General features: G+C 41.2%; 1 protein-coding gene across 1 annotated transcript in view; it reads left to right on the forward strand.

The window, feature by feature from the left end:
- Positions 1-218: 218 nt before the first annotated feature.
- The window catches only part of bcl11bb (BCL11 transcription factor B b), a 34,404-nt gene continuing 19,274 nt past the window's right edge, over positions 219-15,348 (forward strand). The window contains exons 1-2 of the mRNA XM_028439361.1: positions 219-955; positions 7,594-7,968. Coding sequence (XP_028295162.1) covers positions 892-955; positions 7,594-7,968 — 439 coding nt within the window. The 5' untranslated portion in view covers positions 219-891. The remainder of the gene's footprint in view (positions 956-7,593; positions 7,969-15,348) is intronic.

Consider the following 15,348-nt stretch of genomic DNA (forward strand, 5'->3'; position numbering starts at 1 on the left):
TCCGCTGATGAGCGTGCGTGTGTCCAACGCCTCTCTCACACACACACACACACACACACACACACACACACTGAGGATGACCCAGACAGAGCATCTTTCCTCGCCTTAGTCAAACATTGGACCACAGCTCGTTGGATGGAGAGACGGAGGAGGTTTCCTCTCTCTCTCTCTCTCTCTCTCTCTCTCTCTCTCTCTCTCTCTCTCTCTCTCTCTCTCTCTCTCTCTCAATGAGGCTTCTGCCACCAGAGCCAAGAGTTGCTGTTTGTGCGCACCGGTGCCAAAGCGCGCAGGAGGAGCCAGTGCCAAAGGGTCATTTTAGCGCACAACAGCTCCAACTAAGACACTGTAGGGAATCCTATAGTAAATAGCTACCGCTTGACCTTAAATTGTGCAATTTTCATTTTGCTAAAAACAGCCTGGTTAAAGTGTGAGAAGGGATCTAAGTTGCCCCCCGCCCCCCCTAACCGGAGCGCTCCGTATTTACTCCATCCGTGTCCGCGGCCGCTGCAGAGGCAGAGGCAGAGGTGGGCACTCGAGGATCTTCTTCATCCTCTCACTCACCTGCACACATCAACTCTTCAACGCTCGCAGCCTCAAAAAAAAAAAACACGAAAAAAGAAAGCTACACTTTGGCTTCCTCGATCCAGGTGTCGCTCAGCTCCAAACGCGCCACAGGGACATTTGTGGACAAACTGGTCTTCTGCCCTTCACGCGCCGCTCCAGTCGCTCCTGCTCTTGAACGCGCTTCAGAAGTTGACTGAGAAACAGCGTGAGAAAAGGAGGGCGGGGAGCAGAAGTTGGTCACCTGCAGCTTCAGAGAAGACCGACACCACGGTCCGAGCCGACTCCAAGTGCAGTTCACCGGGCGATGCCAGAGTAAATGCCGGGGCGATGTCCCGCCGCAAGCAGGTGAACCCGCAGCACTTCTCGTTGACGCACAGGGAGACAACACAAGGTGGGTGTTATTCTCTAATGACGCCTCAATATTTGAGAATCTGTCTTTTAAACTTTGCTGTGGTTTAAAAAAACAAAAACTAATGTAATCAGATGAGTGTACATTTTGTTACTAATATTTGTTATCTGCGCAAAACCAAAAAAAAAAAAAGCGCATGAAATGTTCTACTAATAGATTTCAACTCCAATTGAATATAGCATCATGTTTTGCTCTTAAACACAACACATAACCTCACTCTTCCATCTTGTTTTAGTCTTTTAAAAACGGTTTAAAAATAGGAATTTAACTTTATAAACGGCCTCCTCGGTGTGTGTCGCGTGTCAGTGGATGAGTGTGTTTGTGTGTTTTTTAAGTAGAAGGTACACGTGCTTTTAAGGCATAACCTTTATTACACCTTTAGCTTTTTTTTTTTTTTTAATTTGTATATCACATTTAACAACAGATCTATACCATTCTTATTACTTTTACGGGTTTCATCTTTTGCACAGTTACTTTTTTATTTGTTTCAAGATTTTTATATATTTTTTTCCTCCGCTTGCTGAATCCCATGAACTCAAAAAACAACAAAAAGAATCTACAACAAAAGAAGCCCTCAGAAAAATACAAAGATTTTTACATTTAAAAAAAATAAATAATTATATGGTAAATAAGATATTTTAATTAACACACAAGTTAAAAATGCATGGTAATAAAAAATATTTAATAATACTCGACAGATATTTGTGTGTGTGTTTTGTTTTGTTTTTGTTTTTTTTTTAAATAGTTGCACTAATTGAGGAAACATTTCAAAATAAATTAAGGACATTATTTTTAGGGCAAAAACATGCACGCAATTAAAAACACATTGAATCCAATTTCAAATCAATTATATTAATCTATGCTTTCATCTCCCAGTGCTGTTTTGTGACTTAACACAGTCTCATAAAGGCCTTATCTTTGCACAAGTTACATGATCCATTTACTGTTTTAAACTTACACCTGTAGCATATACTGTATATTAATCATACATCCAAATGTTTTACCTTTTTTTCTTCTTCTCTGAATCACTTCATGAACAATAACTCCAGTTATACATTTTAAGTGCCACCTGAACCCAAATGATGCTACTGTTATTACTGTTATTAATCAAGCTCTACCAGATCATCTTCTACAGTTTTTTGGCAGATGAAGCACCATGACCTGCTGTGAATATTGACAGAAAACCAGTTTTCTCCTTTTGTCTAAGCCGCTGTTTGACAGTTAATTAACCCACAGGCAAGTTGACCTCTTAATTGGAAATTTTAAACAGAACTTAAGTTTCCAACGATTACAGTTAGACCTCAGGGGTTGTGTGTGTGTGTGTGTGTGTGTGTGTGTGTGTGTGTGTGTGTGTGTGTGTGTGTGTGTGTGTGTGTGTGTGTGTGTGTGTGTGTGTGTGTGTGTGTGTGTGTGTGTGTGTGTGTGTGTGTGTGTGTTGCAAATTGTTGCAACTCCTAATTCCCTCAACTTGTACAAATATGAACCAAGTGTTAAATATTTGTTTGTGCTCCCTCCAGGCTTGGGTCACTTGCTATGACATCTTTGTTCATGACAGTTGCACAAACACTAGGCATCAAATGTTCTTTAATCCCAGCCTTTGTGCAGACAATTAAACGGTTACAAATAGATTAAATATTAAAAAACAACTTTTTAATCTCGTAATAACTTTGGGGTTACACGCAGATGTCTACAGGATCCGTTAATTCTTGCCTGAAGCTTTTTTTTATTATTATTATTAAAATCATACCTCAGTTGCTATAGAGGCTTGAAAGTGCCACACTACTTATCAGTAAATGTTGGCGATGTTTGATGTTCAGTGGAATCTGTCAGAAGTGGGTGTAGTAGTAGTACAGTGGGATGCACTCAAGCTGGGCAGTGCTTTGAATCTGGTCCTACCTGTTTTTTTCAGGGTACACTATGTCTCCTATTGCCTGTTAAACAGTGCCCTCCAGCAACAGCTCAACCTTAAAGGCCTCACGTAAAGAGTCAAGTTCTTCGCAAATATTTTTCGAACACGTTTTGTAATCACTCGCAATATACAAATGAGATTTTTACAGAAGTGAGCAACAAGCAAGCAAGCAAGTCATGCTTCCTCTTATAGGACGTTGCACATGAGTGCTGTGAGAGTGCATGTGTGCACAGTTGCACATCTATTTACTCAAAGCAACTACTGATGATCTTTTAAATTGGTTGATGTGGCAGGTGGAAGGTCCCATACAGGAAGTATGTGTATCATACAAAGAAAAGTGATGTTAAATCTTAATATGGGACCTGGTTACTTGGTTATTGGTTACTTTCTTAAATGTACACTCGAGAACCAGCTGTCAAAACCGGTCACGACAAATCTCTTTAAACAAGTCGTAATGTGAAGCTTCTCTGCTGGGTGTCAACATGCATCAAACCACAGATCGGATCAGATCATGGGTTATTCTGTGTAACTGTCTGAACACAGCCGTGAGCCCTGCAGCTAAAGCCCTATAGGTCATGTACTAGTTAGGAACCTGAATATCAGCATATTTCTGTACGGGCTGTAAGTGGAAAGGCAATACTGGAAATATACTTGCCTGGCCAGACATCACACAGGGACTATACAAGTGACTGTATTTTCAATGAATACACCCAGTGTCCAAGAATGCACCAAGAAACACACGCACATGCACAGACAGAAGGTTTTACATGCACGCAAAACTGCCAAAATCATCAAAAAATAACCACAAGCACAAACTGTGAACATTCACGCAAACAAATCACAAGATTTTTCATTTTTCTCGCTATTATTCCAGTGTCCATTTTTTGTTTTTATAACACTTCTTATTAAGAAAACATCGCTACTAGCTTCTCAGGTTCAATAATTCAGCTTAGCGTCTCATCCATGACAAAGAAAACGCACAAACACAGTCATGGTGAACATGTTAGGAGTAATGTGGATGAACTGGTGCTTTATACGTCTCAGGTTTGCCTCGATCGGTGGCTGATACATATTCATCATCATATCTAATATCCGAATCATTGCGGAGGACTCCTCTGTGGATCCAGCCATGGACACGCCTCGTGACGAGTGTTCACTCTCAGTATATTGGCATGATGTTTTTTTTCCTTTATTCACACCATATGGCTGTTAAACGATGACAAGAAACGCAAATGTATGCACGGCAGCACCACAAGTAAATATTCACACAAGTTGTAACCGAATAATAATCACACGCAAGAAAGCATGTCAGCGATTTACGATTTACAGCCATTGTCGGATTATTTTTTTTAAAAATTATTTTAATATTTTACCAAAACATTCAATCTTTTTTGCAACACCATAAAGCATCATTTTAAACAATTTTATGTAGAATAATTTGACAAATTGGATTTATAATTTTAAACGTCATGCCAGGTTGCAATAAGCCATTCATAGCGATTTAGCGAGAAGTCACACTCGGCCGTGAAGCCATATTTTTTTTCACTTTCTTGCTGATAATCTAAGATTTATGATAAGGAATGAGATTGCTAAAGATGAAATGATGATAAGACAATGCAACACACAGGCCCACACACACACACACACACACACTGCTGCAGCTCTCCCTGGCAATCGCTGCTGAGAAGAAGGGATAAGCTAATCGAAGCTGCTTGTTGTTTGAATTTTTGATTGCAACCATCTGCAACGTTGCTGGTGTCATTTATTTTCAATGACAGCATGAATCTTCCCTGACTTTCCCCTGTGGGGCTTTTAGGCTTGTGTGTGTGTATGTGTGTGTGTGTGTGTGCGTGCCTTTTTTTTTTGTTCAGGCAAAAAAGAAAAAGGGGGGAACAAAGAGAGGGAAACAGGTCTGAACCCATAGATTGTGGTCGACTGTCATACGAGTGGCATAACTCTGGCTCTGAACAGAATGTACAGGCGGTCCGAAAATGTTGTGTGAGGTCAGGAATTTAAACGCCTATATAAAAGAAAATGGCTTCAGGCTCTCTTTCAAGCAGTAAAGTTATTAAGATCAAAATGAAAAGGAACAGTTCACATTCACGAATGACATTTTCATCGTTTGTTATTCAGCTTTGAGAGATATCGAAACTTGTTAAACCGCTGTGGATTTTTATTTTTTCAATCCACACATCACACCTCAGGCACAACAGAATGTCAAAAGACGCTCTAGAATTCCAGTGTGTGTAAGGACACACAATTCAATTAGGCATCGGTACATGACAGCAGGTCAGCGTGCTTATATATATGCTCTTTGTCATGCTTCGCTTCATTTGTGGGAACACTGTGTCACAATTATGACACAATAATTACAATTCCACTATAGTCACTCGGGAAAGGATTTTAATATTTAGCAATTAAAAACAATCCCCTTCCAGAGACATTATTTGTTTTTATTAAGTGCTTTCTGGCAAGGCATTAAACTATTTTTTCTTTCTTTTACATGAATAGAAATATTAGTAAAAGAAGCCTATTGTCTTCAGCTGTGTCTCCCATCTGGTATATATTGTGCAGTGTACCAGTGAGTGACTGATTCTCCTCATTGAACTGATAGGGGGCGCTCTAAGGCTGCCTCACTTAAGTCTCACTTGATAAGTAGCAAAGCAGGAGTGTCATTGGGTGATCATAGCTCGAGTATGTGTGTGTGTAAGACGTAGAGAACCATGCTCTGCACACACAAATAAAGCACGTGTGCAGGTATCATGCTAAGACAGCCGGTTTTCAGTCCTATCATCACGCTTTCCGTGCGACGGCGTGTTTGACAGAGCGTCGGCTTTGCTCCTTCACCCATCAAGCATGTTCCTCTCGCACAGGAGTTTACACAGAGGAATTAGACACTGTCTGTCACCATGATGGCCTTTTTTGTGTACCTTCTCTTTTCCACCTCGCCATCTCCATCCCTCATGTTGTTGAGTTCATTCACATCACAGCTTTTTTTCCCACACAGGTGAGGGTGTCGTTGGTTTCAAGGAGGAGCGCGGTGTGTTTGTGAAGATGTCCGACTGATATTCTAGTGGCATTTCCGTGCCAACTTCAGCTAATTTACAGCCTTCTGCCCTCGGGCGGTGTTACTCAACTGTAGGTTAACAAACAGGCCTTTCACTGCCTGTCTTTCAATGAGCGAGGGAATCAAGTTCAAATGCCCAGGTGTCTGTCAAGCCTTTGACTCAGTGTCGACGGTTTTTTTTCCCCCGCAACACAGGGAACCATGTCTCTTGCCACCTGTCTTGCTTTCAAAAGTCCAAGCACGGCATACATTTTGCAGTTTATATGCATTGCACATACAGTGAACTGGTTGGAACATTGCTTTCATGTGAATTATGGTTACAAGCTGTGAACTGTCGGTAAATATGTGTTTGTGTTCTTTCTTTGCCGCCGAAGATTATGAGATGGAAATTATTTGGCAGCTCTCCAGGAACCCATCGCCATTTAGAGAAAAGATATTTGGCATCAGATCATCACTCCGGGGCAAAGGGAGAGGGGTGGAATGACTGTAGTGTGTGCGTGTTAATGTGTGTTAGTGTGTGGGTGGATGGGTGATCGGGTGTGGGGGATGAGTTTATGGCTAAGAAATATGTCAAAAGATATATTTAAGACAAGAGAGTTTTAGGATCGTCTGCACCGACAACTGCCAGGACACAAACTCTCTTTGTCTAATCTCTGCGAATATTAGGGCGTCATCGTGGAATATAAGAGAAGAGGTGGTGGAGATGCAGATGAAGCAGACGACCATGTTTTTCTCCCAGGCTTCAGCACCTCTCCCTGGGTACCCGCGCGCTCAGACACCCCTACAGTCTCTGGAGCTTCAGGTTTCCTCTGGGCTCCTTTAGAAGACGATACATTTTCATATCGGCACATCGGGGTAGTGTTTAAAGGAAGAGAAATTGAGGTTTTGTCCATGAGGGATTTACAGTAAGCTGTGGGACAGACTCTTCGCCATAGGGGAGGAAGGGAAGAAGAATGTGTGTGGTTATTAATGACGGTGTCAGATGTGTGAAGAATGAGGTTTACTCTCTTAACAGGACCCCCAGTTTAGCTTTTATAGATTTTCTGTCTGTGGAGAATACAGTGTTCACCTGAGTCTTGATCCATTTACACATACGCATGTATAACACACATCCAAATCCCCTCTTTTTGTTTCTCTCTTCCGTGCCTTATTCTGACACACATACACTGACACACACATGCTGCGGGATGTGGCCTCCGTTACGCTACACTTTGTTCTGCACAAGCCGGGGCTCCCACGTGGTGAAGGCAGCCGTGTAGCTCTGACAGCTCCGTGCAGCACAGGCTCGCACCGGAAACCCAGCCTGCACTCTGAGATGAATAGCTTCCTGGCCACACAAACGTTCAGAGGCACAGACTGACACACACACACACACACGTAGCGTAGGTGCTGTGGTCCCACCCACGCAGATCTGTCACAGATAAGCCATACAGGTGTTTGTGGAAGTAAAGAAGCTTGTTGGGGTTTTGTGCCAATGGAAGTGACAAATTTGTGAACGTCATGATTGTCAAGTCTGGAAGGAAACGGGTTCATGAATCAGGTCATTGTTTCTGGAGGAACCAAACCTTCTGCTGTGTTTTTCGCTCAACTATCTGTAAGATAATTAACTGATTGTTGTCTGTTGTTTTTTTTCTTTCTCTGCAGCTGAAGCCAATCATGATTCAAGGGTGGGATCTCCATCTCCGGAGTCATCCACCCCAAGCCCCCGATCTGGAGAGCATGACATGCTGACCTGTGGCCAATGCCAAACCAACTTTCCTCTGGGCGATATACTCGTTTTCATCGAGCACAAGCGTCGCATCTGCAGGGGGCCCGGCGGCAGACCTGGGTCATTCTCTAAGCCAGGGGAGGCCGGAGGAGTCATTGGGGTACCCATCTCTCCCAGGGCCAGGTCGCTGGAACTGGGGAGAGGGGCACTTCCGGTGGAGGTGGGCATCCAGGTGACCCCAGGAGGGGAAGACGACGAGCAGAGGAGGCTGACGCCGGCCAAGGGGATCTGCCCTAAACAGGAGAGAAGAGGTACAAAGACTCACCAATAACTATCTCAGGTTTGGGGAAAGTTCTTGAGTCCCAGTGTTATTCTCAAAACATATTTTAGATGCTTTCCTACGCCAACGCGCCACATTCTGTTTTTTGAGACGTCATCGGGCTCTGTGGAAGCTTGATAACAGACTATTCATTTCACTCAATTGTCTTGGAGCAGTGGCTCATCTTAATAGACATGCAGGAAAGTAGCTCTCACAAAAATCTAGACTTTGAAGACACCCTAATACAGACACACACACACACACACACACACACACACACACACACACACACACACACACGCTTGTATCCATCTCTCACCTGTCCAAGACAGATAGCTCTCTTTAAAGAACCCCAGCTGTTTGTTATTTTGACAGTGGCCTTCAGGAGGGATTAATGTACCCTGGGATGATTTTATTAGAGTGAGTGCGACACCGTGTGTCTGTTTGGCTGCTTTCTGAGTAAAATATCACATACGCCAAGTAAGAAAAAAAAAAAGCATACACACATTCTCTCACACACACTGGCAGGCCTGAAGGTCTTTTTCAGCTGAAACCAATTGTGCCGCCCCCAGAATATGTGTGTGCGTGTGTGTGTGTGCGTGTTTTTTGTGTTTCAAATTCCTATTTATTTATTTTTTGCCAACGTGTGTGCACATGATGTGTCTGAGCATTTGTAAGGAAATCCAGCAGCATATGAAGAGGTTAAGAAAGCTGATTAAAATTCATCTGTGTGCGTGGTGAGGAGAAGGGGATTAATAAAGCGGCAAGGCCGCTCATCTGGCTGTGCGGGGAAGGGGAGGGAGGGGAGGGGAGAGGCGGGTGTACAAGGCCTGTAGACCCACTGCCAAAGCTGCAGGGAAACCAATTCAAAGTTATCAGTGGAGACAGTCACCGTGGGCACCCAGGAGCTTGGAAGGCTATCCAGGATTACACAGACTCCTGCAGACAGGGACAGGGTTGGAGGAGAGAGAGAGCATGGCTGCTTTGTGAATGTTACCTGCCAGAATTACACGCAAGATTACAGCCCACAACCTGGTCATCATCACAGAGTTGTGCGTCGCTACGCCGGGGTTAGACTTGAAGGATAAGCTTTTATGTACACAATCCAACAGGCTTGGCTACACCAGTTAAGTAAATTAGAGTGGTGATATCAGCACTCCATCCAAAGCTTAGTGGTGACACTCGTTTGTAACAGGAAAGGTGAATGTAAGCGTTAGTTGGCTGTAAAACACCATATTTGTCCCTCCTTACAATTTTAGTGCTTTAAGCCTGTTAAACTAAAACAAAACCTCAAATCTAAACTAAGTATTATGGGATCACTTCTCAAAGCAGAATGCGGCTGATCATACGAATGGGTCTCAATCAATCGTTGCGTAACTCTCAAAGTTTAAGTGACAGAACTACCGTGCTTGAATTTTGTGTCGACGTCTTTACAATAAAGATCAATAACTGGTGCACTGGTTCTGTGTGTGGCCACCATGCCGGCTTTAAATGTCACGTCTAATGGCTGAGAATCAAAGTGGAAAATTACAACCGGTCTTCATACCTGCAAAAGGGCAAAGTGTTTTCCTGGGCATTTTATTAGCTAAAAAAAAAAGCCCACAAAGGGATAAAACCTCACACACACAAAGCAACAACACACATTAAGAACTAATAATCAATCAGCCAACTCAATAAAAGGAATTCAAATGAATTGAATATTAGTAGAGCCACTTTTAGAGTTGAGGGTAGGCAATACGTTTTGTTTAAACACCTTCTTCTTTTGTCGATGCACCTTCAAGAATCGGCATTTTGTTTCATAAAAAAAAAAGGATAATCAATAGACTGTACACAACAACAGTACAATCTAAAAAATGTTTCTGACAGTTATAAAAGCTTTTCAGAGAATGGAGCCAGAAACCAAGGCGTTTGCATTGAATACAATTACACACACAAGGTTACTTCATGATAAATAGTTACTTCTTTTTCATTTTGATTCTGGTTCATTTCTTTACAAACATCAACATGGTTTTTGTGAAGAAAAAAACCCCCAAAACTCTTTGCTTTTGTGGCTCAGTTTTATCTGATTGACAGTTACCTTTGCATTTGATGATATATTTGCGCGCAGCTCTTTCTTGGACCTTTCAAAAGCTTTTGATACAGTTAATCATCATATTTAATTGGAAAAGCTGCACAAATTTGTTTTTTTATAATGCATCATAAAATAATGCTTTCAAAAAAAATCAAAAAAAAATCTTTTCAAACGGAAATTAGTTTGTTTATGTTAAGAGTTGCTATTGCAACAAAGTGAGATTACACTGTGGTGTTCAACAGGGCTCCGTACTCTGACCTTTATCATTCTTAATTAATGATTTGTCTGATGCTTCTCATGTTGTTTTTCTGATCACGTTTGCCCATGATACAACTTTATGATTCAAATGTTAGCTCGTTTATTAAGAATGCTAATGTCGGTTGAACTGGTTCAGCTTGAATTAACTCTCTTCAAACATGAAAACATGTAACTTCACCATTTTTAATAGTAGAAAAAAAAAACACAATAGAGCATTTTTGAGTGAGCTGAGATGCTTTAAGTGTCAAAAAACAAGATTCTTATTGACAGAAGAAAAAAAAAAAAAAAAAACTACAGTTTTATTCAGGAGAACTTGTCCTTTGGTCATCTCAACTCTTTATTACAGTTTAATTTGGAAAACTACTCTACATAAAACCTTTGTTTTCCAAAAGTGTTTTGTCCCGTGCATTATCCACTCCAATATTTCACAAATTCAAAATTGTTACTAATTCTGACATTGATAACTTACAAACATATGTATTTATTTCCAATATACTTTCATCTTAACATAATACTCCTGAGCATTTAAAGACCTACTTCAAAGTAAACTCACAGTCACTCCTTTTTACCTGTTATCCTTGAAAATAAGATGCTGAGAGACCAAATTGTGGGTCAAGCCTTTCAAAAACTGAAAAAAACTGTTTTTATCTTTTTATCATTTTCATTTACATGTATTTGAATTATACTTTCTTTTGTTTCTTGTGTTTTTTTTTATCCAGTCTGCCATACATTTTGAAGAGTCCTTATTGTGCTGTACTATATTTTGATCTTATGTTTCTCATAACTTACATATATTTTAGTTGGAAGCCAAAAACAATTTGTGCAAATTAAAAGAAATGATGAACAACAAACATTGGATTGTAACACAACCTACTGGTGAGCAACAAAATTGCTTTTCCAACTTTCATTCCACACAAACGCTTCCCTATAGACGTGCCAATAACTCCACGATTAGCTCCGCCAGCAGGCCGAGTGCTGCATCTGATCGACTGCCATTAAAATGCACTTGTAGCATTGTTCATAGATTTGAATTTGATCGCCGAGCGAAAACTCCGATGAGCTGAAGCCTCATTTATAAGCCAGACAAGTTTTCTTTTCAATCTCCATGTTATCTCTAGTGTTGATAATTTCAGACAAAAAAAAAAAAACAAAACAAAAAAAGATCAGCACAGCGAGGAAAAACAAAAGGAGCATTAAGACATTCAAATTGGGATCAAGCTGTGACTGGAGAAAGACGATTTCTCAGGAGATTAATTTACAAAGTTCAAGAAAACGAGCAAAAAAAAAAAGTAACCGAGGAGTTCAGGTTTATTTCTTCATGGATTAAGGATCTTATTTTGAAACAAACTGTCCTCATAAACAGCTTTTGTGGGGAAAATCAATGATAGCTGGTCAGCGTGTGAGTGTGTCACTGACTCTGTTTATCACTAACTGAGCAGGACATGAAAGCACTCCAAGCTCCAAATGAAAGAGAGGAGGAGCGCTGTGTGTAACACATTACATCCTCACTCAAGGCAGTCTCAAGTTTCAGCCAAATTAAATTACATTGTTAGGTCTAATTAAGTTCAAAGTGTTAGAACCACTCACAGACGCACTCACGAGCTCGCGCGCACTCACTCGTGCACACACGTTTGGCGTGCTCAAAATATTACACAACTATACGGAAAATGCAATAAGATAAAAGTGTGTTAGTTGCCCAAAACACACAACATTTTCACGCACTAATGATGAAGCCCTAGCAGCATGTGTAGCATATGTTTAACCTTTTCTTCCCTTGGATGTTTTTTTTTTTTTTTTTTTACCTGGCGGTGTTTTATAACATCCTGTCTGGACTTTTTGTCTGTCAGCCGGCTTTCTAAAAGTGCAAACATGCTGCAAGGCTAGCAGATTCAACCCTACTATACACCTACCCTCTCTCTCTCTCTCTCTCTCTCTCTCTCTCTCTCTCTCTCTCACACACACACACAGATGCATGCAAGCACAAACATGCTCTTTTTGTACACACAGCGGAGTGGATGAAAAATGGCCCCTCCGTGCCCTGCTTTTTTTTTCTTCTCTCTCTCTCTGAGTTTCTCGTGCTGATGCATGCACTATGTGTGTAAATGTGTGTGCTTTGTCAGAATACGTTAGTGTGTGTGTGTGTGTGTGTGTGATGTGTGACGCTCGCAAAGAATGATGCATGTCATCAGGAAAGCATAAGTTGTTGCTATGGGAAGACACGTGTCAAACTCGAGGCCCGGGGACCCAAATTCGGCCCTTTAGAGCATCCAATTTGGCCCACAACAGAAAGCAAAACAGTCAGAGAGAACCATCGATCTTTGTGTAAATCTCCAAATTAATACGCAATTCAGTGAAACTCCACAATATTAGCAGGGCTCATATTTTCATTTTTCATCTCAAATTGTTAAAGGAACTCTCATTTTTTTTCCAAAATCCTGCAATTTTATTCAAATTAATTCAGGAAATGTCCATAAATTACAAAGAAATTGGTCACAAAATCTTATAAATTGACAGTGACGATCCTGCAGGGACAGATATCTGTCACTTATTCTTTGATATTATTTACACATGGAAGTGCAAACTAGGGCACAATAATGATGAATCTACTCATTTTCCCGCCTAAAATCTGTGCTGCTCCGTATTTGGCCCGTGAACTAAAATGAGTTTGACACTGCTGCTATACGACGACCCCGGCCCTGCTTTGAACTCCTCCCAGGGCGACTGTCAGGCCCCAACGGAGCGTTTTAAGACATTCACTCCATGCAGGCGGAATCGCGTCATGACAACATCGCTTCACAAACGCAGCATGTGCAGCTCACACATGGTAAATATTTCATGAGACGCTGTGAAAGACGGCGACAACGGAAAATGTTTTCTCCTGGTATCTCTCCCTCCGTCCACCTCTGATCTCCCTGTTGTCACGTTAGTGGGCAGAGCTGTGTTGCCCTTTTGTTGTTTTGGGGGATACGGGCTGGAGGCTGGTGTTCTCTATTGAACCAAAGTGACACCGCTGTGTTCATGATCAAAGAGCCAGAATGAGCTATTTTTTTTTTCGCCATTTTTAGACCGTCATACATGTATTCAGCAAAATGTCTGCAGGTGTTAAACGAGCGTTTTAATGGTTTAACATCTTTTTTTTCTTTCTTCTCTCTCTTCTTCTTCGCTTTTCAGTTAATGAGCTATTAGGGAACAAGTGACGATGTCTTCACCTTAAATAAACCAACTTGGTTTTCTTCTGGAAACCGTCCCTAACCTTTACTCGCGGAGGTCAAAAAGGTCACTTTCCGACAGTTGTGCAAATATACGACACTCCCGTTTCCACTGATGCGGCTTTGAAGGTGTCCCTCCCCCTCTCCCCCCCCCCCCACCCCCCCTCCCCCTCCTTTTTTAGCCCCACCACCCAATGCTCCTTTAATCACCTGGCTTGCTCTCATTTCCATATTAAATAGGCTTTAATCATGAAAAGCAATCAGGCTCTTGCATATTCATACCTTCCCCTGTATGCCGGCTTCCCTGTCTCGCTCCAGTGCCAAGCAGCCAGTAATCAGTAGGCATGCGGCGTAATGCCATAGCCCCGGCCCATCGCATGAAAACACACACACACACACACACACACACACGCACACGCACCACATGAGTTCGAAATAACTTCACATGCTACTTACGTATTATCTCCACTCCAAGAGAGAGGGAGGGAGAGATAGAGAGAGAGAGAAACGAGGGGTAGGAGATAAAAAAAAAAGAAAAGAAAAAAAGGAAAGATGGCGAGACTGATCCCTGATTTGAGCTGTGAATATTTGTACAGAGGCTCAAGGAAAAGTCGATTTGCATAATGACTTTGTAGTTTTGCATTAATCACATTTGCATATGAAAATGCGTTAATTACTCCTGATGATTTTTTTTTTTTTTTCTAAACTTGCATCATTTGATGTCCAAGCTCCGGGGTTACGATTCGGGGTCACACGGTGGTCGATGTAAAGGTAGCAGCATGTGAGCTAAATGTATCCTCTGCAGTCGCTACATATTTTTTTCTCTTTCTACATCAGTGTGTTGAATGTGTGCCAGGGAATTTATCTTGTGTCTGCTCGTAGGCATGTGGGTCGATTTTCTTTCTTTTTTATTTGTGTGTGTGTGTGTGTGTGTGTGTGTGTGTGTGTGATTGAGAAATTTCCAGACTTTTTCCTCAATGAGAGAAAATATGGCTGCGGGCTTCATTTTATCACACACACAAGAAGAAGTTTTTCGAGACTTTGTGAAAAGTGATCATCATAATAATGATGATGGAAATGATCTTCATTAAGAACGTGAACTAAAAACGACCAAAACTTTAGAGAGGAGGCACTAAATAAGGTTTCATGTCACCTATTTACAAAATGAGACGATTTAAAATGTGTGTTATTGTGTTATCACTCATTCATTCCATCATTTGCGCTGTAGTTGTTGGTTTTTTTTGACAGTATTCTGAGCAAAATGTTGTTGTCGAGGGTACTTGGATTCAGAAATAAAAGAAAGGAGGTACTTCAGCCAAAAAAGTTTGAGATTCAAAAGTGATGTTATTCGCATTGTTTTATAGATTTGAACAAGTTTTAAAAAAAAAAAACAAAAAGAGAAAAATTGGCGTGAAAAACTTGAATAAGCCACAATATGTCCCGCAAAGCACTTTAAATTGCACTTGCTAAAGTTAATGACAAATGACAATAATGACTATTAGATTGTTACACTCACTCTATAAACATTTATAAAAGTAATCATAATCATAAAGTTGGTCATAAAATCTCAAAAACATAGAACTTTTATTATTATTATTATTATTTTTTTACATTTCCTCAAGTCTTCTCTTTAAAATATGCCTTCGCTCACACATCTGCATGAGACTGTGTACAATTACAGTATACGTGCCCTGGCCTGTATATGGGCCCCCAGTGCTGTTGGCCCGTAACACTGCGCCTCAGACATGGACCACCCGAGGGGCCGTCTGACTGCCTGTGTCTGTCTGCCTACTTGGTGCGACGGGGTCAGCTAGGTCTAAAAGCTGGAGCTGCT

Source organism: Gouania willdenowi, chromosome 24 (assembly GCF_900634775.1).
Source record: "Gouania willdenowi chromosome 24, fGouWil2.1, whole genome shotgun sequence".
Lineage (NCBI taxonomy): Eukaryota > Metazoa > Chordata > Actinopteri > Blenniiformes > Gobiesocidae > Gouania > Gouania willdenowi.